General features: G+C 39.1%; 1 protein-coding gene across 17 annotated transcripts in view; it reads left to right on the forward strand.

The window, feature by feature from the left end:
• Positions 1-17,234, forward strand: part of STRBP (spermatid perinuclear RNA binding protein) — a 74,941-nt gene extending 57,707 nt beyond the window's left edge. For 9 of the 17 annotated variants that reach the window (XM_052814765.1, XM_052814772.1, XM_052814771.1 and 6 more), the window contains exon 18: positions 4,106-4,439. In XM_052814765.1, the coding sequence (XP_052670725.1) occupies positions 4,106-4,200 (95 nt within the window). In that variant the 3' untranslated portion in view covers positions 4,201-4,439. Of the gene's footprint in view, positions 1-1,430; positions 1,877-4,105; positions 4,441-5,127; positions 5,193-5,474; positions 6,939-13,799; positions 15,398-17,216 lie in introns of those variants that run through there. The other 8 variants (XM_052814774.1, XM_052814777.1, XM_052814779.1 and 5 more) reach the window with 7 other exon arrangements.
• The last annotated feature ends 4,961 nt before the right edge of the window (positions 17,235-22,195 follow it).

The raw sequence follows: 22,195 nt of genomic DNA on the forward strand, positions 1-22,195 counted from the left end.
GCTCCTGCAAGTGGAAAGGGGAAGGAGAACAGACCCATGGGCTGCACTTGCAGTGTGGAATTCTCCCTTCAAAATTGAAGCAAACCTCTCTAGTTTTAGAATTCCTGCCCTATTGACTGGCCAAGTGCTTTGACAGAACGGCAGCCAACAGCAGTGCTGTCCCATTGAGTGTACTCTGTGCGTTGTCTTTTGTGTTGTGTTACGCAAGGACCAGCTACTTGTTTTCTCAAGAAAAAACGAAAGTAAATTTAGTTTAGGGCCTACATCATGGTATGGATTTTTAAAAAAATCCCTCTGGTTCTTTCCAAGCAATAGCCACAGACTATAACTAAGTTGAGTGGTATCTGCATGGATGTATTTTTACAAGCAGTGACACATAGTGACACGAGAGGAATCCTTTCCCTGCTGAAGAAAAGAATACAATTGTTACCAACTTTCCTTGCAGCTTTTCTTGCTTTTTTCATTCATTCCTTCCGTTTTGTGTTTTTTCTCATGATGCCTATTTTGGGAGCTGGGTTTTAATCACTTAGCTGTGTATATGTGACATATCACTGACTTCAAAGCATTGTGGAGTTGAATGCCCCCATTTTTCACATAAAGAGTTTCTGTTTTTAATGTCTTATGATTGTGATGCGAAGTACTGGGATAATGCTTTTTGGCTGTAAGGTAAATATGTCTCTCTGCCTTTGTAAGCTGTTGCATGTTGGGAAACTTCACTTTGATCATCTGGTGCTCTGGAATACCTGCTGTTGCTGCTTTGTGATTTCTAAATGGATACACAGGTTAAATACTAGAATTTAAATAGGCAAGATTAAAAAAACCAAACAAACATTTAATTGTGCAGAAGTTTGCGAGGCCACAAGAACTCTTTAATAATCATGAAATCAGGCAGATATTAATCTTTCCAGATTTGCCACTTCAATACAGGGGAGGAAATGCAGAATAATGAAGCAGATGCAGAATTTACTGTAGGTGCTTGATTTTTGGCTGACCTACCTGGATGCTTACAAAGCTGCTGAACAGTTTCCCTGTGAGTTCTCTTTTACGCACAGCAGTGCCTGTCTAGAATATTTGCAATTGTAACTGGCCTGTGAAATTAACTCAGAACATAGAACAAGGTAGTAGAGATTAATTATCATACAGATTATGAAGTAGAGCTTCAAGTCCAAATATACACTCTGCTTTTGAGAATATTGCTTACTTTAATTTTACCAAACACCAGGACAAAAATTAAAGCAAACTTTAAGCTAACCATCTGTTTGAAACAGTGCAAAGTGTCGAAGTGTTACTGTTAATGGGACTCTGCACCCTAAAATCACATTGACTGACTGATCTGGAAAAGGTTAATGAGAACACTACTGTAAGCTCTTATCTGACTTTCTTGGATCACTGAACTTATTTGGAGTCCTCTCCCTTTCTTCTCTCTGTAGGTTTACCCAAGAGAATGGTTCTGTTACCAGTTATGAAATTCCCAACTTATCCTGTTCCCCACTACTCATTCTTTTAGCAAATGGCAGAAGCTAATTCCTATTGATTGAACAACACAGTACAGTACAGAATGTTAGAAGAAAAAAAGCCTTTTTATCCTGTTTTCTTTGAACACATACTTGAGCAAAGTCATTTGTAAAGAAACATCTTTTTCCTACTTTTTGATTTTAACAAAATGCAAATTTAGTTCTCTAAAACTTGAAAAAAATGTTCTGTGAAATGTTACCTCATTTTCAAATAACTTATACCAGCCTTCTGTTATAGGGAAGAACTAGAAGCTTAAATCTTACGTTTTAAATGAAGTATCCGATTATGTAAAATTAAATTTGTGAAGGATGTATAGAATATAAAACACTGATCACAAATAAACTGTTTTGTTGTAACACAAGAGTACTGCCTGTTTCCTAATGCAGTCACACAGATCCAGTTAATGACCTGTACTTGTTGTAGGGTTATTAAATGCAGGGCATAGTTCTTTAAAAAAAAATAAAAATTAAAAACTAAAAAAAAACAAAACCCACACAATAGAAACTTTACAGTTAACATTTAACTTTGTAAATATTATGGTGTGTAATAAACTTAGTAAAATATGGGTTAAAATATTGTTTTATCTTATTTTTTTATAGTTAAGCATCAGTACCTGAGTTTCCTTATAATCTTTAAGATCAGCATACTGTAACTGTGATTTTAAGACACAGTCTTAATTATCCAAGAAGTCTTTTCACTTGTGCACAAAATACTGAAAAACAAATGAAACAAAAGGAATTAATCTTAGACTGTCTCTCTGTATTAGGTTGCATTCTGTGAATTAAGTATTAAACAAAGGAAGTTCCCATAGAAGGACTCATTATGTAATTACAGGGATACACAGTTAAGTCCGTATTGCCCAGAGAAAGGACGACAATAATGTTACAATCAGGTTCTTTAGAGCTCAAAAGCTGCTTGTTTTCCTTTCGTTTCTGTTTTTACAAAAAAAAAAAAGAAAGAAAAAAAAATTGCACTTGTTCTTGTGGCCTTCTTCACTTTTAAGATTGTCTGCCCACCCTTGATTTTTCCATCCACCATTTCTACAGAAAGCATTTTAGTTGTCAATCTTACATTAAAACAAAGGGTTCTCCTTTTCCCCCTTACATTTATAAGAATCTAAAGCAGCAACAAGGTCCCCATGAAAACTTGCTATTTAATTGTCCCAGTTCTTGTTGAGTGCTGCTGTGAAAAGTGACACACTTCAGCCATAGGCCAGTACTTTTCTAAGAGTTGGTGCTCAAACCGAAAGAATCCTCTTTCTGATAAGCAGTGTGCACCTGTCTGAAATTCCAGGACAGGCCCTGGCTCCACGCTGTCTCCGTGTATTGCAGACTTCGGCATAAAAACTGCTGTGGGCTCTAACAAGGGATTTGAGTAGTCTTTATTAAGGTATCACCCCACAAAATAAGCAGCGTTGTTGGTTGCACTTCTCTACTCAGACCTCACCCATTGCTTTTCCGTAGGTTTGCTTTAGTTCATGCTGTTTTAAAGATTGCCTTTATACACTCTGTTCTCTAACAGACTCTGCTGCTGAGGCGGGGGGAGCTTTATATATGAAGAGGGTATAAGAATGGTGCTTAAAGCAATGTAAAGTTCCTCCTCCGCTACGCCCCCCATTATAGGGAAGGAAATACTAGAAAAGCTTAATAAGGGGTGGCTTATATAACAAGCTGCTTTTCTTGGAATTAACTGCAGCTGTTATTCTTAAGCTAAGTATTTGTGCTTAGGAATGTGTTTATATCTTAAATGGTTTTTCTTCTGCTGTAGCTCTTGCTTTCGTTTGGTGTTGGTGGTACTTTAATAAAAAATGTAGATCTATTGACAAATAGTGGCGAGCCTGCTGTAGTCATCCATGCGTTAGTGTTGAAATAAAGAGCAGGGTCTCGGGGATGTAGTCAAATTGAGTGGTGCTCGTAAATCACTGATATATTTTGCTGGCCTATGGATGAAAGGAAGCCATCACGGAGCCGAAAAAGCATGGCTGACAAAGAGCCCATTTTTGTTAATCAAATGTTCATTAAAGGAATCTTTCCTCTGCACATATTTTTTTTTCCTCCTCTCCCCATCTTTTGGAGTTCCCCTGATTGGCAACTGTTTGTAGTTTCTTTTTTTTTTTTTTTTTTAATCCCCAGCTTTGTAAAATTTCAAACAAAATACTCTCTGAACCAATTCTATATGATGAACATTCGTAAGCCAAATAATTTGTTCTTATTTCAAAAACAAGGAGGGCGCTATGCTCTTTTCCAACATGATGGCAGTCATTTCAGATGATTTATAGAAGTCATTTTTTATTTTTTTGTCATTTGTTGGGAGTTACTAACCACATTGTAAACTTGCCCCCTTGCTGCATATTTTACATTTCTCTGCTTTACTGAAAATATGAATGAGCTGTCAGTTCTTTGTTTAGAAAGTGGTAACCTTGGAAGTGTTAGATGTTTCAATACCTTCAAAGAATTAAAAGTGCCCGTTTTGCAATGAAAATTCCACTTGCAGCTGAAAGAGCAGAGAAATTTAAATGGAGCTTTAGCTTCAGCCAGTCTCTCTGAAATTAACATGAAGTTTTTGCTTCTCTGCTCTTTTCCCACTGTAGGTGGTTTTTTCATTGACAGTCCCTATTGCCAGCCTCTCAGCATCGCACCTTTTATTATTCACTTGGGCCCTCAAGATTTCTTCTCTGACTTCTAGAACCATCAGGTTGTGTGGCTCGAAATGGCATTTTGTACATGTCTTAAAAGCAAGAACAAACGTGGCTCGTTTTGAGGTTTCTCAACTTCAGACATGGAATCTGAGCTTTTTTCCTTTTTTTTTTTTAAAGTGTTTTTCTCACTTCTTGAACTTTGTTCCATTTAATGAAAAGCAATACTTACTCTAAGCCACAGTCCTTTCTTTGGGTACATAGCAATAGATGTATGTTATACTTCTGGTTATTTCTTTACACTAGAAGGGAAAGACTGGTGTGTTCGGGGGGCGGGAGGGAACCAAACGCCAAAACAAGAAACAAAACCTAGCAGAGTGCCTGCTTTAAGCAGTGAATCCTGCATTTACTTTCACTATTTAAGTACTTCAGAATTTTAATACTATGACTGTATTTGCATGTTTCCTATAAAAATTGCTACAAAGACTTGCAATGGTCACTTTTGAAGCAGTCGTGCTTTGTGCCATTGCGCATGTCAGCAGACATGAAATGTAGCAAAAAGGCAGAAGAAAAAAAGAGAATATATATTTTTCCAAAATCTAAATAAATGATATTCTCTCTCTCTCTCTCTCTCTCTTCCCCACATCATTAATATGAGGCACAAAAAGGGTAGGCTTGAACTTGACTTTCAAATGGATTGCTTTTGTGTCTCTTTCAAAATCATCACCAAATGATAGGAAAACATAGTATTTGATAAACATCCAGTTCAAAAAACGTTGCTGCTCTAAATTTACTGAGTTTTTTTTCCTCTTAAATATTTGTATGTTAATATTTTGAGATTGTCAATCAGCAATAACTGAAAGGTGAATGTTTTTTTTAAATGGTATTGGAACATCTATATGTTGCAGCTTAAGACTTTTAAGCAGTTTTCAGCAGGTTAATACCACTTTATTCTCATTCTCTCCGGACCTTCATAGCCATATGCACTTGTATAAAATAAGCAGAAATGTAGTGACTGTAAGCTGAGATCGTGATATAAAAGGTAAGAGATTTTATTTTCAGCTTAAAGAATATTTTTATTGCTTTTTTTCTAAAAATCTCATATACCTGTGACAATCTTGTATATGGCACGTTTTTATTATGTCTTGTTTAACTGAATGTTTAAACAGGTAATACATAGGTCTGAATTCCAGCTTTGTATTTTTCAAGGCCACTTCAAATACTCCAGTTTCAGTTAAAAAAGAAAATATTACTTAACACTTTTAAGAAATTGTTTGGTTTTATCAACAGACTGTTCTCCTTCAAATATTTTTCTCTTGTGTAGCATAAAAAGCTGTATTGACACTTATGTGTCAGGCACTGCGTTCCTTGCATACCAGTGGAAAACATTTGGGTAGGTACCAAAGCCACAGCCATGGCCTGCACTGAAAGCCGTACCATGGTTATAGGTACGTGGAATAAAAATGAGAAGTGGAATGTGTGATACTAACTAACTAATAAAAAGAGAAATTATCTCCCTAAACTATTAAAGCTAAACTCCAACTGAAGAATGAAAGACTGTGATGATATTACAGTTCAAATCTGCAGAGATCAAATTATATTAGGCCAAATTAATTCATGAAGCAGCCAGGTTTGCTTTCCTCTTGTGGGTGCGATGGGAGGAGAGGAAGGCAGGCAGGCAGTGGTTTAACTCTGCATGAATAATTTGCTTAGCTGTGGTTTTCTAAAGCTAGAAATTAGGATACAGCCATCCATAAATAATTATTTTCAGTTCTGTAGTAAATGTTTTAACAAATATTTTACTTGGATTAAAATGGTTTTGGATTATGACCTATATGGTGCACATGATATGTGTAGTTTTAAAATACTAAGATTTTTTTTAATTTGCCTTTATATAACCTTGTGTTATACAAAGTTGCAGAGTACAGTACTGCACAACTGCAGTACTTGCAGTACTTGAAGTTGCTGGAAACAACTCTTTTTATATAAAAATGGTTAAAAAAAAAAAGGTGAAATGGAGGGAGTTGATGTTGCATTAGCATTTTAGGGTCTCAATTCAGAGATGAAAGCATAAAAAACCCTGACTGATCACAGTTTATACTGATATAAAACAGGAAAACACTTGGTACGGAGTATGTAGTAGTAGATCAGGCCCAAAGCTTGTTGTTTTGCATCAAAATATAACAGCAAAAATAAACTATATTTCATTTCAATATTGAAACATCAAATTCACTAAATAACTGCATGTGTAGGTTATCCGTAACTCAGGATATGTCTGGATAGAATTCATAGGCTGATGTAGAAAAATAGTTGTTAAATATTGTTAGCTTTGCTGCTGTGGGCAGAAACCTAACCTTGCAAGTGGCCTATATATTTGCACCTGGGGAAGTGAACTTAAGGAACTGTACCAGTGACTTGCCCACAAAAGCACATAACCATTTGATTACATTTGCAGGTGCAATTCATGAGCCATCAGAATGTCCTTCCCATTCAGTGGTGCAGATTTTCATCTGCTGTTATGTTCAAGGTGCAAACTTGGGGCTTGGTCTGAAGCTCACTTAAAATTCAATTCATTCTTTCAGCCTGTCAGGCTAAGCAGTCCTCATAGTGGAGCAGCAGGCTGCTCTGTTTCCTTTGGAAAACAGTATTTTTATATGCGTTAAGGCAATGTTAAGGTGCATTATAATGAAGTTCTCTTGAGTATTCCTTTCCTAGGCTTAACTGACGTCAGTCTGACAAGCACTGTCCAGTTCAAAGACTGATTAATAAAATGTCTTGCTGACTCTTATTTGATCTGTTTCTTTGTGGCCTGTACTTGGTAGCTTAATCCATTTGTATTGGTTTCCATCAGAATGGCTTTGACTGAATTTCCATATTTTTCTGTCATTACCCTTTTAACTCTTACAGTCGTAAGCATTCCACTCTTCTGCTTTTTTTTACATTCTCACTTTGTTGGATCTTGTCTTTCACTGAAAAGATACTAAATCTCTCTAATACATTTTTGTTGGTAATGTGAATACTTATGTCTGAAATTTGTTGCCTTGCCTTTGCTGTGCCCCTTCTCAGTAGGACAGACACCATTTCCTGACATGTGAAGTACGCAGTGTACATAAGACTCCTAAATCCTGGGTTTTGTTGCCACTTGGAAGCGGTGGTAAGATCCTAAGGTGCAAGATTGCCTAGGAACCTGTCTTATTGACAGTGGAACTTGAGCAAAACATTTCTGTGAAGTGTCATGGATGTAGGCTCCTTAAGTAACACCTGCTTGATTGATGTTGCAACAAGCACTGTTTTGCTAAGGCAGAACTAGAAACTCCTTTCTTTTGCATAATACTTGCAGGTTTCCTTTTAAAAGCCTCCTCACAGGAGCATGGTCTAAAGTGCCTTTTCTGTGAGAGTAGAGGTCTGTTTTATGGCAACCAAGCTTTGTATTTCTGGATATACCCAATAGCCAAATATGTAAACCTGGTTCCGTATGCTTTGTGCAGCTGCTAGTATCATTGCCTATTTTGTAGTACCTTTTCAGTGAAGCAAAAATATTATTTTGTAGTTTAAATTTCTGGTTCATGGAAAAGAATTCCAAAAAAGTTCCTTTCAATTAGTACATACATAAATAGGACACCAGAAAAAGTCTGTGCCTGTACACCACCCACCTTAACTCTAGTTTTAGCTAACCAGATGATAGTGTGTATTTTGGGAGATGGTGTCTGGCACTTAAAGGATTAAAAGGCGCCAGAGCTTTACAAGAAAGAATTGACCTGTTTAATGTGTTATCTGTATTGGAGGTGAATGGCATTACCATTGACTTTGGAAGAACAACTGTGAGCTTCAGTGGTCTCCTTGGTTAACACTGAGGAAAGCGAGGCTATTTACAGAATAGGGAGATTAAAATATAGACTGTTCCACTGTTATAACAGCATTTGTTTGCTGTTAGCCACGCTTGCATCAAACCCATCATCAGGAAGGTACATGCTTTCCCTTTCTACCAGTTTGGGTTTCATGGCACCACATAAGAGAGAAATGTATGTATAAGCAGCCTGTTGCACTGACTGTTGTCTGAAGTGCCCGTGCAGGACAGCGGTTCTCTCTGGCCCATCTCCCCTTCAGAAAACTGAATCCCAATTGACTTCTTACACAGTTGTAGCATTGGTGTAAACGCAGCAGCATTGGTATGACCTTGCAATGAGGTCAGATATTCTAGAAGCAGTGTTTTCCTTTGGTTTGAAATAGGTGAAAGCTAGACAGAAGTATTGTTTAGGAATTTGTCAGCACATGACTTCAGGAGACACCTGGTGTTACCATACATATGATACCAATCAGCTGGTAGCTCCTCTCCAAAAGTGTCATAGCTCTGCAAGGAGTTGGCACTTCCATTTCACCAGCTGCAATGCTCAAAGAACTGGAGTTTTAAACAGCAGTCTTTAGAGCTGGAAAGCCTGAAGTACTGTGTACTGCTAACCATACCTCAGCTTTTTCCTCCTGATGGGTGAGTGGCAGCTGGAATACTTGTCATTTTCACAGATATGCAACAGTGAATTTTGAAGAAATAAGGTATTTAATAAAGTAGGACTTCAATCCTACTTTGCCAGCCATACGAGCTTTCTCCGAGCATGTTCTGTCTAGAGAAGGTTTTAAGGCAACCAGATTGGTCTGGAGGGCTTGGCTAGCTGAAAGCATGGTACATGATGCTTCCTGCCATCATGTCCTCTCTCTGCCAGTGCTTGCTGTCTTCCTTAAGCACACATTCAGGAGTTGGAACATGGTCACCTTATTCCTGGGCATTGTGCCAGTTGGATGGAGGGAGGCCAGCCTATACTCATGAAGGGAATGTGTAACATGCAGCCTCTGTCGTCCAAGCAATTTCTGTTGGATGCAGTGCACAATCCAACCCTCACAAAGGCAATTTAGTGCCTGGGTAGGTGGTTCCTAATCTGTCTAATTGGCTGTCATGTAGCCAGTGTGAACTAATTAGATGATTCAGCAATTGTCATGGCTTCCACTTAATGTGCTGTGAACCCTGCTGCTGTGACTTTTGCTGCAGTTAAATACCTTTGCTTCTCTGAATTCTGTCCTCTTTCCCTGCCTTTTGTGATCACCTTCTAGTATCCCAGTAAATAACTGATTCTCTCAAATTACGGAATTGTTACATAGAAGTTTATAGATTCTTGAAAACTTTTAATCAGCCTACAGAGGGCTTCAGAGAAACAGGGTTTCCTACAAATTTTTCAACTTATTCACGTGCCAAGGGACTATTTCTACTCATTTACAAAGATCTGTGAAAACTACTCTGGGATCTCTAGAGACTATGATTCTTTCTTTGAGAACATTTGCCTTCTGGTAGGAAAAAAGATTTAAAGTGTGTCTTAATAGAAGACTATGCCCTCTAGCCACTGAAAGAACTTAATTGGGGAATTAGTCCTTGACCACAAGTTCCTCGCATTATTAGGAAGTAGAAAATGAAAGAAAGAGTGGCATGAAGATTTTTCAAGTGGTCTGGGAAGAAAATCTCCTGTTTGTTGGCTGTTCAGCTATGGGACCTTGATCTCTTAGCATTTCTTCTAAAACTCCAAGATAGCAAGAAATGTGAGCAGCTTTAACATACCATCCCTGATCCAGTCCCAGCAATGTCCTTGGAGAGTGAGCCTGGCAGTCCCTGTCTTTTCAGTCACCGATCCCCTCAAAGAAACAGTGTCCCTTGCTTCATTCGTAATTTTGCATCAGCACTTCTGAGAGCCTGTAGATCATCAGAGTCTAGAGATGGGATTCCTGAACATCTTTCCAGAACTGTATAAATGAAGAGCAAGCAGACAATATAGTATTTCAGTCTCATCTCAGACAAAATTGCAGGTTTCCGTCTGCCTCTCTTGCTTGGTAGGCTAAGGTACGCTCATTCGATATTAGAACTTCTTGCCTTCAGCTAAATTCTCTGTAGACAGTTGCCTGTTACTTAATCAAGGGAAAAAACATGTCCCAGCTTCAGATGATTTCCAAGTCACAGAAGCAGCTTACAAAAACGGCTACTATTTCCGGTGGCTCTGGGAAACAGCACAAGAAGTATGCTGCAGTAGATTCTTTTGGATACATGATGAGATATGTAAATAGGAAGTTCAGATTGTTGTTCTCAGTCATGAAGCTGACTAAGACCTCTCCTCTCTGGCATCAAAAGAATGAAAATGATCTCTCTGCTGGACTCACTGAGGAGTTCTGTTAAGAACGGTTGCACTGTCTTGAAAAACAGTAACTCAGCTTGAATGTTCAGGACACAGACCCTCTCAGACTTCCTGCTGAATAAATCTGTTGAAAAATGAGATACTTTATTGACTTGTTTAAAGCAAAGCAAAGGGATATATTGTAGCTGCATTCGCTATCTATAGTACATGAGACAGCCTGTCTAACAGCTCATTGGTTTCATTCTTCTGTTTTAGCACATCTAGTTTGCTGTGAATCTGATCGTTACTGTAAAGTGGAAATTCTTATAGTCATTTTAGAGCAATTCACCAGAGAAACTCGGCACTGAAGTCCTGTGCCTATGGATTGTGGCAGCACTTTTCACCTGTACTTTCTTTTGAATGTTAACCACTTAAGCTAGTAATTAAGCATTTGGCATTTAATTGTCATCACAAAGCTGTTTTATTACTTAATCCCAGAAGTTATGTGTCCTTAGCTTTATTTGTGTCATCTAAATCCATACCTATTTATGTCCAGGTTTTCCAGTGTTCCTGAAACATCTTCCTTTTTCCCATTCTTCTCATAGAAATGAGACCGATTCTGTTGTTTGTTTGTAACTGATGTTTATGGTAATACAAAAGCATGAGTAGGACACATGTGCCTGCTCTTCCAGTCTGGGGTCTTCTAGGAAAAAGGGTGCTTTTTCTGCTAGGCCTGTCTGATACAGTATAGGCAATGCAATGCCTTACCAGACGTAGCTGTGTGAGTTTTGTAAGAGAAAAGTTCATCACAGTATAAGATTTAAATTCAGTAAAGTGATTTTTCTCCAATTCCTGTGGCTGCATGAAACATTCAGACCACATGTTTACCTTGATGTTTAAGAGGAGCTGAATGTCCCAAAGTGATACGTGGAAATGAGCACTTCTGAAGCAAATTTCTTATTTTGGATGTTGTTTTATCTTGTATTTGGTGCCTTAACTCTGTACAATCTAAGGTCATATATACTGTACCACAGGTAGTTTAATAGTTAAGTGTATTTTAAAAGAACCTGTCAAGCCTACTCTATAGAAACTGTTGCAAAGACTGAAGCTTTCTTAGTAGGAGAGTTCTCTTCTGTGTTTAATAATCCATTGATAAACAAGAGTTGCAAGAATTTAAAGAACATATAAAAATTTTAACCACAGATTGAGACTGAATTTATCTGATTTCTAACTGCAAAGGTTTGTGCCAATAAGAAAACTAAAGATATAGTCTCTATGCTGTGTAAGTAAACAACATCAAAATGTTTTATAGCTAGCCAGAAGAGCATGTTTGTGAAAACCTCTGGACTGTTATCTCTACTAGAACAAATTATACTAATTCTAAAAGGCATTAATTGAATGCAATTGGCTATCCTTCATTCATTTGTACAGGAGAGTTGGAATGAGCAAGAGTTGCAATTAATTTTTAATTCCAAAGTAGCACATGGACTTAAGCCTCATCCCTGCCTCTTACCTGGATCTAGAAGCTCCAGGTGCCTTATACTGCTTTGCAGTTGGCGAGGTGTAGCGCAGCTTCTACTTGAACACATGCTTGCTGAATGCATCTGGTCCTGGTAGAATGGACTGAGGCAAGAGAGAGAGAAGATAAGATGAAGCTAGAATGCCCTTCTCCAGTCTTAAACATTGATCATCATAGATAGGAAGTTGGAGGAAAGTTGCACTGCCTTTTCCAAGTCCATTAATAGAGTCTGTAGTAAAACCAGGACATTTATGTCTACTGTGGTAAACCAGCAGTCTTAGTATACTAAGAGCAGGGGGAGACTGTATTTTTTTTTCAATAGTTTATAAGAAATTAGATAAGAGGTTTAAGCTATCCATATAGCAGCTGCTAGTGATGTTGCTACAGGAGATTAATTTTTTTTTTTCTGTTCAGTAAACAAGTTCAGGATGGAAGGTTTTCCAGAGGAGGAATAACAGGAGAAATCCAATGAACAAATTCTGTTTCCTGATGCAGCCCTATCCAAAACAGGGAGACTGCTCCAGGCAGTATATATAGCATGCAACTGAATTTGGGGAGGGAAAGGAGTAATAGTAGTTTCCCCTAAAGGAATACTAGTAACTTATTTCTACAGTGCCCACAGTCTTATAGACAACTTGCTTTTACACAGAACAGCATGGCAACAAGGGAAAGCAGATACTGCTTCCACAACTACATGTTGTAATGTATGTATTTCACGTCAGCAATATTGGTGTAACTAGTTATGACAAAGTAGGTTCATCTTACCAGAAAAGCGTATTTTGATGTTCTATCCACTATTTTTTTTAAGCTAGAGGGGGTTAATTATAGCACTCATCTGTTTCAAAGGGAGTAGAGCACAAGGTAAGTTTTAATTTCATACTTTGAAGCTGCTATGAGTAAGTTGATTAACAGTATTCCATGGAAACAACCTGATGTACTTATTTATTGTCTTTGTGCTCATTTCTATGGTCTTAGAAAAGCACAAGCTTGTGTAAGCATAATCAATACAAAGTTACTCAGGGTACTGTGTCATCTCAGCAGTGGACACTAACTGCATCTTAAGTCAATAGGCACATATAAATCAAGCTTAATTAAGAGGAACAGAACATCTTGGCAGGTCTTGCTTTACTACTGGCACTGTTACAATTTAATGATCTATGCATATGGAAATGTGTGTATTGCTGCACTCCCAATAGAACCTGTAGTTCTGTAAGGGCATCCTGTAAACTAACAAAGTAAAATGTAGTCAGCGGAGGAGAGTGGTGTTCTTTCATTATTTCCACAAAGAACTGTTTATAAGCAGACAGAAAGTGATACTGCTCAAAGCAGAATAATGGTGGGCTGAAGAACAGCATTCAGAGTAGTACAGCTTTTGAAAAGTTAGTGATTATATGAATTTAATTATGAAAATTCTCATTCGCTGTACAGATTATTTCCTGTGTTTTCAAACTAGTATCACTGCTTCCCTGCTCAAAATAACAGGATAAAACAAGTGTAGTTTTCTAGTAACATCTATGGCATGGAAATATACATATACTGGAAGAAAACAGAAGCTATACTGCAGAGAGCATATTCAACTACAGAGCCATTCTCTGGGCAATGCTGCATAATTTAAGAGTGGGTAAATATGCCTTCAGGGACAACACAACACAGAACAGATGTTTTAAAAAAAAAACAAAACACGGGAAAAAAAAGCCTCGAAACTTTGTCATGTCATACATTTATTCTTCCCTGAAAAAGGGACAGGTACATTCATACATGCTTAGTGAGTTATACATCAGACATCACAAAGGTCCTTAAGGGCAAATGTTTTAAAGCTAGTCTCCTTTTGGACAGAAAAGGGAGGAAGTTGACTCTGTCTTCCAGTTCCAAAGTGCAGTGTCTTATTTCTCATCCTAACCCTAAGTCAATATTTATTGATCAAACTGACTAAGCTTTTTAGGTCGACAAGCTCTCTACGAAGCAATTCTGTTCTCTCAAGCCTCTACAGGGGCCAGCAACTGGTGCTTAACTGCTGCTTCCACTCCAGAATGTCACCCGTCCTCCAGCTGTCCCAGAGCCATGCTGGGACACTTGCACTTCTAAGAGAGCAACACTGCTGTGGGGGGACTGTCAAAAGCACTGAAATACTACAGCAGAGCAAGTCCCAGTGGGCTGTATGTACGCTTTTTAAGTCCTGTCCAGTTCTTGGTGACAAAGTTGAGCATGAAACCTGTACTGCCAAATGTACCAGCCCCTTAATGAAAAGGACATCTATGGGAAGCAGTCTCGGAAGTGGAGATCTTGAGGAAAGGCTGGTGTTTTCCAAGTCCAACATGTAAGTTTTTTTTTTTTTAAATGGTTGAGTTTCCACCCACCAAAAAATCACCATCAGTCAAATCAATTAAAACAATTGCTGCTAATTTGGGCTAAAACATCCCCCTTGTATAACCCAAACTACCACCACCCATCCATCTAAAGAATTCTTAAGCAAAGCACACTCAGGAGGCAGAGCCCTGCTAAGAGTCTGCACACTAGAAGGCAGACAGGAAATCTGGCAGTGCAGTATAATGTGACTTTTCTGATGACAATTACTTCTACAAGATAAGGAAAAGACAGAGGCAGTGCTTTGGGGCAGCGTTTCATGCTCAGCAAGTTTGTAGAGGGAAAGAATGCAATTCTATAAATCACTTGTACTGTACTTCTGTTTCTAGACTTGAATGAATTTCACTTTTCCTTTGTGGGTCAGCATAGTAAACATTAAAGAAAAGGTCTATTTTTCTAAATCTCTTTCACCAATAGAGGTCTGACCTGCAGCCAACAGATGGAATTATTTATCCACAGAGGACAGAGTGTTTATTTTTACACTAAGATTGGATATGGCATTGATTAAAAAGAAGTATGACCTTTGAACTATCTAAACCTTAAATACTATGAACAAATTCCACAAATGAGTAATATGGTGGACAATTCCATCTTTCTTCCCAATAAATCTCTCTCTCAAAAGAAGTTACCCCAAATTAAACTTCCAAATGAAGTACAAGAGATCCTTGTGGTCTAATTACAGACTACTTTCAAAATATTTAAGATTTCTCCCAATTTGTAATCTGTAGAGAACAATGATGATTAAACTACTCCTGACTATACTGTAAATAAAGCAACTTCAAATAAAGTCAGTCAGCAACAACCTTAGCTATTTTTAGCATTAAAAATGTAATCTGAACATTCAAATTGTCTTAATTTGGTAGCAATTGAGTGGGAAGAAAAATAACTGCACACTGGGTTTTAAATTGAACTGTACCTACTCACTAGCCAAAAAAGCCTGCAAATGTAAAGTAAATGGAATGCTCTTTGTACATTAAGTTGCTTCCTCACGTGATACTGTACCCTGTACACTTGGCTTCATTTGGCTTCTGTGTTGTGGTTTGTACGCCAGCCACTGTTACTGACTGTACACAACACTTGGATCTGCACTGTTATCTTGGTTCATTTGCCACTGATTGTAACCCAATGCTACAGACTTCTCTGTATATAAAATCGTAACCATGTCCCATTTGCTTCCAATAGCATACAATAAAGGCTTATCTCTGTAAACAGGAATTACAGCCTTATGATTGGTTTGGGGTTCTTTTGTTTACAGTGACGAAACTGGCTTTAAGGTTTTCTGAAGCCTGGGAAGCGAAACTACAGAAGTCCATTCTACTTCAGTCAGGTAATAGGCTCAGCAGAAAGGGGAGACAGGCTTCCTAAGGCTGCCGTTTTATCAGAGATGATTATTAGCGAAGTTGTGACTTTGAGATGTAAACATAAAGCACATTTATGCTGTAACAAGCAGAATGCATGCCTTCACAAAGGTAGCAGTGAGTAGGGTATACGGGAATGAAATTGTGCAAGGGCTGCTGCACACAAATACCACTGGGGGTTAGCCAATGGAAGCAGTAACAGAAAAGCCCAGAGAAGGCTGTGATGAGACCAGCCAGGAAGGCAAGTTTTACTTCAGAATGAAACCTGGGCGTTTTCTAGTATTTAGCTAATTAGAAAAACTGGATATCTATTTTCTTAAAAGATAAATTACATCTATAAAGAACAAGTAAGGTTCTCTCAAACTTTTTTCCTCTCTTGCCCCTCTCATTTCACTGTATATCCTAAACATTACATTCCTGTGGTCCCAGTTTGTCCTCTAAGGTCTGAAGCAAATCCAAGCAATTTCCTTGTCCAGAGCCATTGAGGGCAGGGGTTGAGGATACCGTGAGAATTGTGTGGCTGCTGTTGTTTGCTTGAGGCTGCAAATCATGGTAAGATTTACTGGAATATCCAAGTATGTCCAGTTGCCTGGAGTTACAGAACACAGTTTTACTCCAGAAGGGAAGATAGAGAAGTCACTTTATCATATGCTCTTACCTTTTCTTAGAAGTGTTTTTTCCGGTCTTTAATTCAGCATTTCAAGTCCAAGTGCAGAGGTCATTAATCAAATTCAGAGGAGATCAACCTTGAGGAAGGATTAAAATCTGTCGTGAGCTGACTAAAGCTAAGATTGCTCTTAATAAAATGAGATGCATGGAACCCCACAGCTTAGCATATATGATAACTGGAATAAGACTTGGTGTGAGACTTTTGCACTCAACAAAACAGTGTGCAGCAAACAAGTCAGTTATGCATGTAAGAGCTATTGAGGGACCAGTGTTACCAAAACCAACTAAACCATGCGTCACTTAAAATTCAGAGCTGCATCAAATACTTACTTAGCAAGTAAGATCCATAAAGAACTGAACATAGTCAGTTAGGAAAACATCATTAACACTTGGCTGAAACTGAGGTCAGTTTTACCCTATATATATCAGCATAATACCATACCTATATACATGCTTAACATTAGCTAGGTCATTCAGAAAGCTACCTCAGAATTATCATCTCGGAGGTGCTGAGAAGGCTGACAGCTCTTCAGCAGTAGCCTGGCAATTGCTGGTCAGTGACAGCTAATGAAATGAGCTAGGCCCACTCCAGGAGCTGGCTGACATTCTGTGGCCTCACAGGAATGAAACAAGGGGTAGATAAGGGAGTGGTGCATGGGAGGAGTAATACAATCCTGAGTCTAAATTGATAAAGGAGGTTGGCATGTCCTTTCTTCATTGTGAAACTGTCTGACATCTCCTACTTAGTTTTATTCCTGTCGTGCTGTAGCTAACCTGAGCTTGCCCAGGCAGTTGCACAGTCTTGCTTGGGAGAACAGGGAAGCTGCGATTTGTGGCCCCTTGTACTCATTACTCTTACCACCTCTACCTGCCACCCCCTCCAAACCAACAAACAATACCCAAGTCTGTCTAGTTCTTCTCAGGGTACTGCAATGTCTCTCACTATCAACCTGCAGCTGAATGCATGCATGGAAATCTGCAACAGAAAGCTCCTTCATCATTTTCAGGCCCTCCACAATGTTGCTTGACAGCTCTAGCCCCATCTCTTGCTGCCACAGCACTGAAGGGAGCCATGCAGAAGGAACCATCGCCTTAACAAGCAGAATGGCCAGTTTATCTTGCTGCAATCAACATCACCTTCAAAAAGTGTATCTGATTACAGAGGAAGCAGGAAAAAAATTACATATTGACTGATGTCTATGCAACTAACAAGCCAGCCTGTCACTTCCACGTGCAAAGAACCGCTGCATCTATAAACCTGCCCAAAATATCAGAGAACTAGCTCTAGCCTCACTTTACAATAAATACCAAACAATGGAAATTCCATGTCCTACTTTCTCTTAATTTCAGCAGCCTAATTTATCTAGATGTCAGTTCCCTTTTCTCATGAATAAACAACAGATCCCAAATGCAAGGTTTTGTAACGCATTTGGGACACTGAGGGCTGACAAAAGCCCCTATTTACTCAAAAGCACACTTACAGCCTGTGTACAGCAAACAACTATCGTCATGCTGGTCTACTTTGATGCTAGTCTGTTTTAAGAGACTTGCAAAAGTGTAAGGAAAAGCAGTTAATGCAGAGTGAAAGTAGAGGTCTACTTTTGAAAGAAAAGTAGGATACTTAATAGTATCTCAAACAAGGACACCTATGTTCCCCAGGCTCACAGACACCTTCTAGAAGGCTGCTAGACTGTTGATTCCAGGTTTCCTTGCAAAAAATCAGAAGGCACTCCATTTGGCATTTAGGTTTCTGAAAACATAGGTGCATGACAGTCTGAGCCACACCCTACTTGCCACAGGACCAGTAACTTGGGCAACAACTGTTAAGTTGTCAGAGCAAAGACTTAAGCATGGGATCAATTCCTATTGTTCCACAAAGAGCATATAAGCAGCCAGATTACAAAACTGTCCACTGGATGCCAGCTGTAGCAGTGTAAATTTCATCCTCAGACCAAGGTCCCACACAACTACTGCACTCTCTTTCAGTCCCACCATCAAGCACCTGTCTCCCCAATGCCAAAGGAATCGCCGTCTCTGCTGCAGAACTCCGTACTGGCACTTTACTTGAGCATTACCTATCCTTATAGGGCAAGCCTTCAATAAAAGAGTAATTTCTTCACCAGAACTGTCCCTTCTGCTAAGCTAGCACAAATTCTTCGTGAACAGCACCCCTCTTTCTGCAAGAATAGAAGTGTCGCCTCACTTAATTGCTCATGACATAATGCTGACTTTGGTTGTTTCCTGCAGGATTGAGTTCCAGCAAGTCAGCTAGAAAGAGTTCTTCTCTTTCCCATTTGCTAAGCTGTAAATTATCCTTCCCTTTTGTGACCCCAATCCTTGGTACACTCAACTGAAAGAAACCGGAGCTGCTAACACTTTCAGGGCCCTGAATTAATCTTCACTTTGGGCTATACATTCCACCACATTTATTTGTAAAGCTATAAAAAGTCTGTGTGTATTCTTGCTACAGTAATACAAAATGGCCCTTTCTTGATCCAGGCATGAACAGGGGGCAAAAACCTATAAAGGCCTTTGGATCTCAAAAATGGGTCACATAGCACAAGTAACACTTCCCTCTTACCCTTTGCTTAGGTGCTGACACATACCAAAGATGGGATTTCCTGCTTGCAGTAAAGGCAGACTTAGTCCTCTGCTAGTTATGATTTATTCAACGGGTTTTTTTTTTTTTTAAAGTCTGGGTAACTTCTGATTACTGTAGAAGAGGGAAGGCTAAAACAGGGCAAGATAACAAACTATAGCTCAGTAAATCAAATTATGTTGCCCTGCAAACCAGTACCACCCAAACTCCTATATTACTGACACTGCAGGTCTTGAGGTAGCAACAGGATTTTTGCATACAGCACAAAGCAAGCATGTGGACAGGGATTTGAGTTGCACAGGTCAGTTATCCTTGTTTTAATGAACTGTGGTTTTAAGAAAGATGCTCTTACATGTTGAAGACACATAACTTCTGTCTGCAGCTTGGGAACTGCAGAGATCTGGGGGTGCCTCAGTTTAGGCTGTGAATAAACAAACCTGAAAGATGAAGATGAGACCAGATCCCAGTAACAGGAGGAAGGGTGAGGAGACCTTTCTCCATCTTCTATTAATACAGTTATTCAAAGAAAATCTTCCTTATGCTGGTTAAGATTAAAGGCTTAAATCCCCAGAAAATTAAGCCAAATTGCAAGAAACTGCTCCGAACTGACTTTGAGAGCTCCATTTCTATGCGGTCTGAGAAGAAAGGTGCTCTTGCAGAGAAAGCCAAGAGCCAGTTTGCAAGCCCCAACCTCAACTGGCAGATCTCATTCCAGTCAGTTTCATTTCATCTTGGCAATAGTGAAGGCAGAGCCCTGCCTGCACCCTGCCTGGCTGAGGGGCAGGATTGTTCCTCCACAACAGCTTTGTACTTGGAAATGGAAGGCACAGAAATTAATAAACCACTCCAGTGATGCCACAGTTACAAGAACGGATCTGTCCTTCACAGCTCTGGCTGACCTGTACAGAAAGGGCAGTATCATAGATTCTTTATCATTATCCCAATCCTTTGTTCTGTAAATTTTGTTCTGCATATAGCTGAGGGTAAAAAACACAGAGCTCCTTAAAGGAGGCATCTGTTTACAGCATCTGATAGAAGCCCAACAGAACTGGTCCGCCAAGACCAGGCTGCATGTCCGAGCAGCTATCTCAAGATATTTTATACTCTAATCTCTCACCTTGCTTGCTATGTACAAAGGGCACATGGACTATTCAGGGTTGTCTGGGACCCTGGCTTATTTTAATACTGGAAAGAATTAAAAATTACACAGCTGAAGCAAAAGACAACACCCTCCCTTGCAAAAATAACAAAATTTAAAAAAAAAAAACAAAGAAACCACTACAGCCAGACTAGAAAAACCACATAGCCAGATTAGAAACACACAGCAGTGTTCAGCTGAAAGATGATGAATAAACTAAATTCAAGTACATTAAATTATTCTCACTGAGAACAAATGAATGAAGCCTTGGGACAAAATTTAGAACTTCCCAGTTACACTACTTATTACTGGCCTCCTCACTCTGTCCTAGCCATGGAAATGAGCAGCACCTGTAACTTCTAAAGACATTAAGAGATCAGAGCAGGCTGTTGAGCTGCTAGTGGATTCTAAAAACAGTCTATTACTGTAATGCTGAGACTGAAGCCACCCAGCAGCTCTACCTACAGCTTGCTGTTCATGTCTGTGCTAGCAGCAGACATCTCATCCATAATTCACAGAAGTCTGGCACAGGCTTCCATAGCCCCTCTGGCACAGTGGGTTTTTGACTGTACTGTGCAAAAAACACCTTAGGGAGACGCACAGTTGTCATCTCATAGAAACACTATCCTTTCCCCTCCATGCTAGATGAGATCTTGTTCCACAAGTGATTCTCAGTGGGATTATGCAGCAGTCCTACCATGCCCTGGGTACGTGGCAAATTCAGATATACACTACTCTTGTAAGCAGCAAGCCTTCATCCTCCTCCTCTTTCCCATCCATTCACTCTGGTGCACCAGTATTAAATTACCATAAAACCACTTCTTTAAACTAGCATAAGCCTTCACAGCACAGAAGACATTAAGTCACTTCCCTCCTTTCTTGTCAGCCAAGAACTGTGTCAAAACCATAGTGGTTTTCTGTGGTGGTATTAAAAGAACTGATAAAAACCCTTTGCTCACATCATGAAAGCTGATAGTGGCACAGCACTCAGTCTCATCTCAGCAAGTACTTTACTACCTTTTCTCAGGCACAGAAATGGAATGAAATCTGCACAGCAGTTTTCTTTTCCCTACGTGTGATAAACTGGCCAGATAGATTAGAAAACCCCATCAGGAGTCATTCCAGTGTCACCTCCCAAAATTCATTTATGAATGTGGCTCTACAGCTACCTTTACCCTGGATCAGACAGACAACTCTATGCATTAACAGATGCTCACAGCAGGGAGCTTAAACACACAGCTTTGATGTAGTCATGGTACACACTAACTGTACACTCTGCATGATGAGGGCTTCTGCTCCTATCTGGCAGCCTGCAAATCTCATCACTTTTGCACCTTCTGGAGTCTGAGAGTCCAGAGGGGCTGTGATTCCATCTGCAGTGCTGCTTCCTAACAAGCATGACTTTTGTCATGCAAGCTGTTGATTAAGGTGAACCTCTGCAACACCACAACTAAAACAGCACGCTCACTTCCATAAAACAACCTGTACTTTGAATAGTTATCACCTCCAGAGACAGTCATGTACAGGGTTAAACTGCACACCAAAGGTCCATAAGGTGAGATCATGATATAGCAAGTGAACATCTAAGGTCACATCACCTCCAACTGTAACTCAAGTCACTAAAGCTGATTAAAAAATACTTTTGCCCTAATGTTTTAATTATGGTAAATTTAAAGTTTTATGTATTATGAAAAACTTTTCACTATTATGCGATAAACTTTTGCCATAAAGTTTGCTACACCTTGTATCTCAACCAGTATTAGTAAAGCAGGAAAGAAATAGAAAGACTTAATCAGTACTCTAAGCCAAGTTCAAGTTGTATTAGAAATACATCCCATAGATTTACTTCCAATACATTTCAATTTTACTACACTTCCTCCTAGCAGATCCTTTCTGTAGAAGGACATAACACAACTTTCAGAACAGACCCGTAAAAGAATATGGAATGTTCTCATCTTGTAACTACTCCAGGTATCACTCAGATTGTAGATTTTGGATTTGCTAAAAGGAAATGAGGGTTCACACAGAGGTTTTTGCTAATGCTGGGCAGCTACTGTCATTAGATTCCTTGGAAAACTCCAGGCTTAGTGATTTGAACTTTTCTCAACAATTCATTCAAACAAGCAACAGTCTATTAAGTTTAGTAACAAGGGTCAGCATGCTGAAAGCAGAAGGTTTTCATGAATGTGTCTCCCAGATCCAGCTGTGCCAAAGTAATAGGTCCCTGTCCCTGGTAGCTTTGTCACTGT

This window comes from Harpia harpyja, chromosome 19 (assembly GCF_026419915.1).
Source record: "Harpia harpyja isolate bHarHar1 chromosome 19, bHarHar1 primary haplotype, whole genome shotgun sequence".
Lineage (NCBI taxonomy): Eukaryota > Metazoa > Chordata > Aves > Accipitriformes > Accipitridae > Harpia > Harpia harpyja.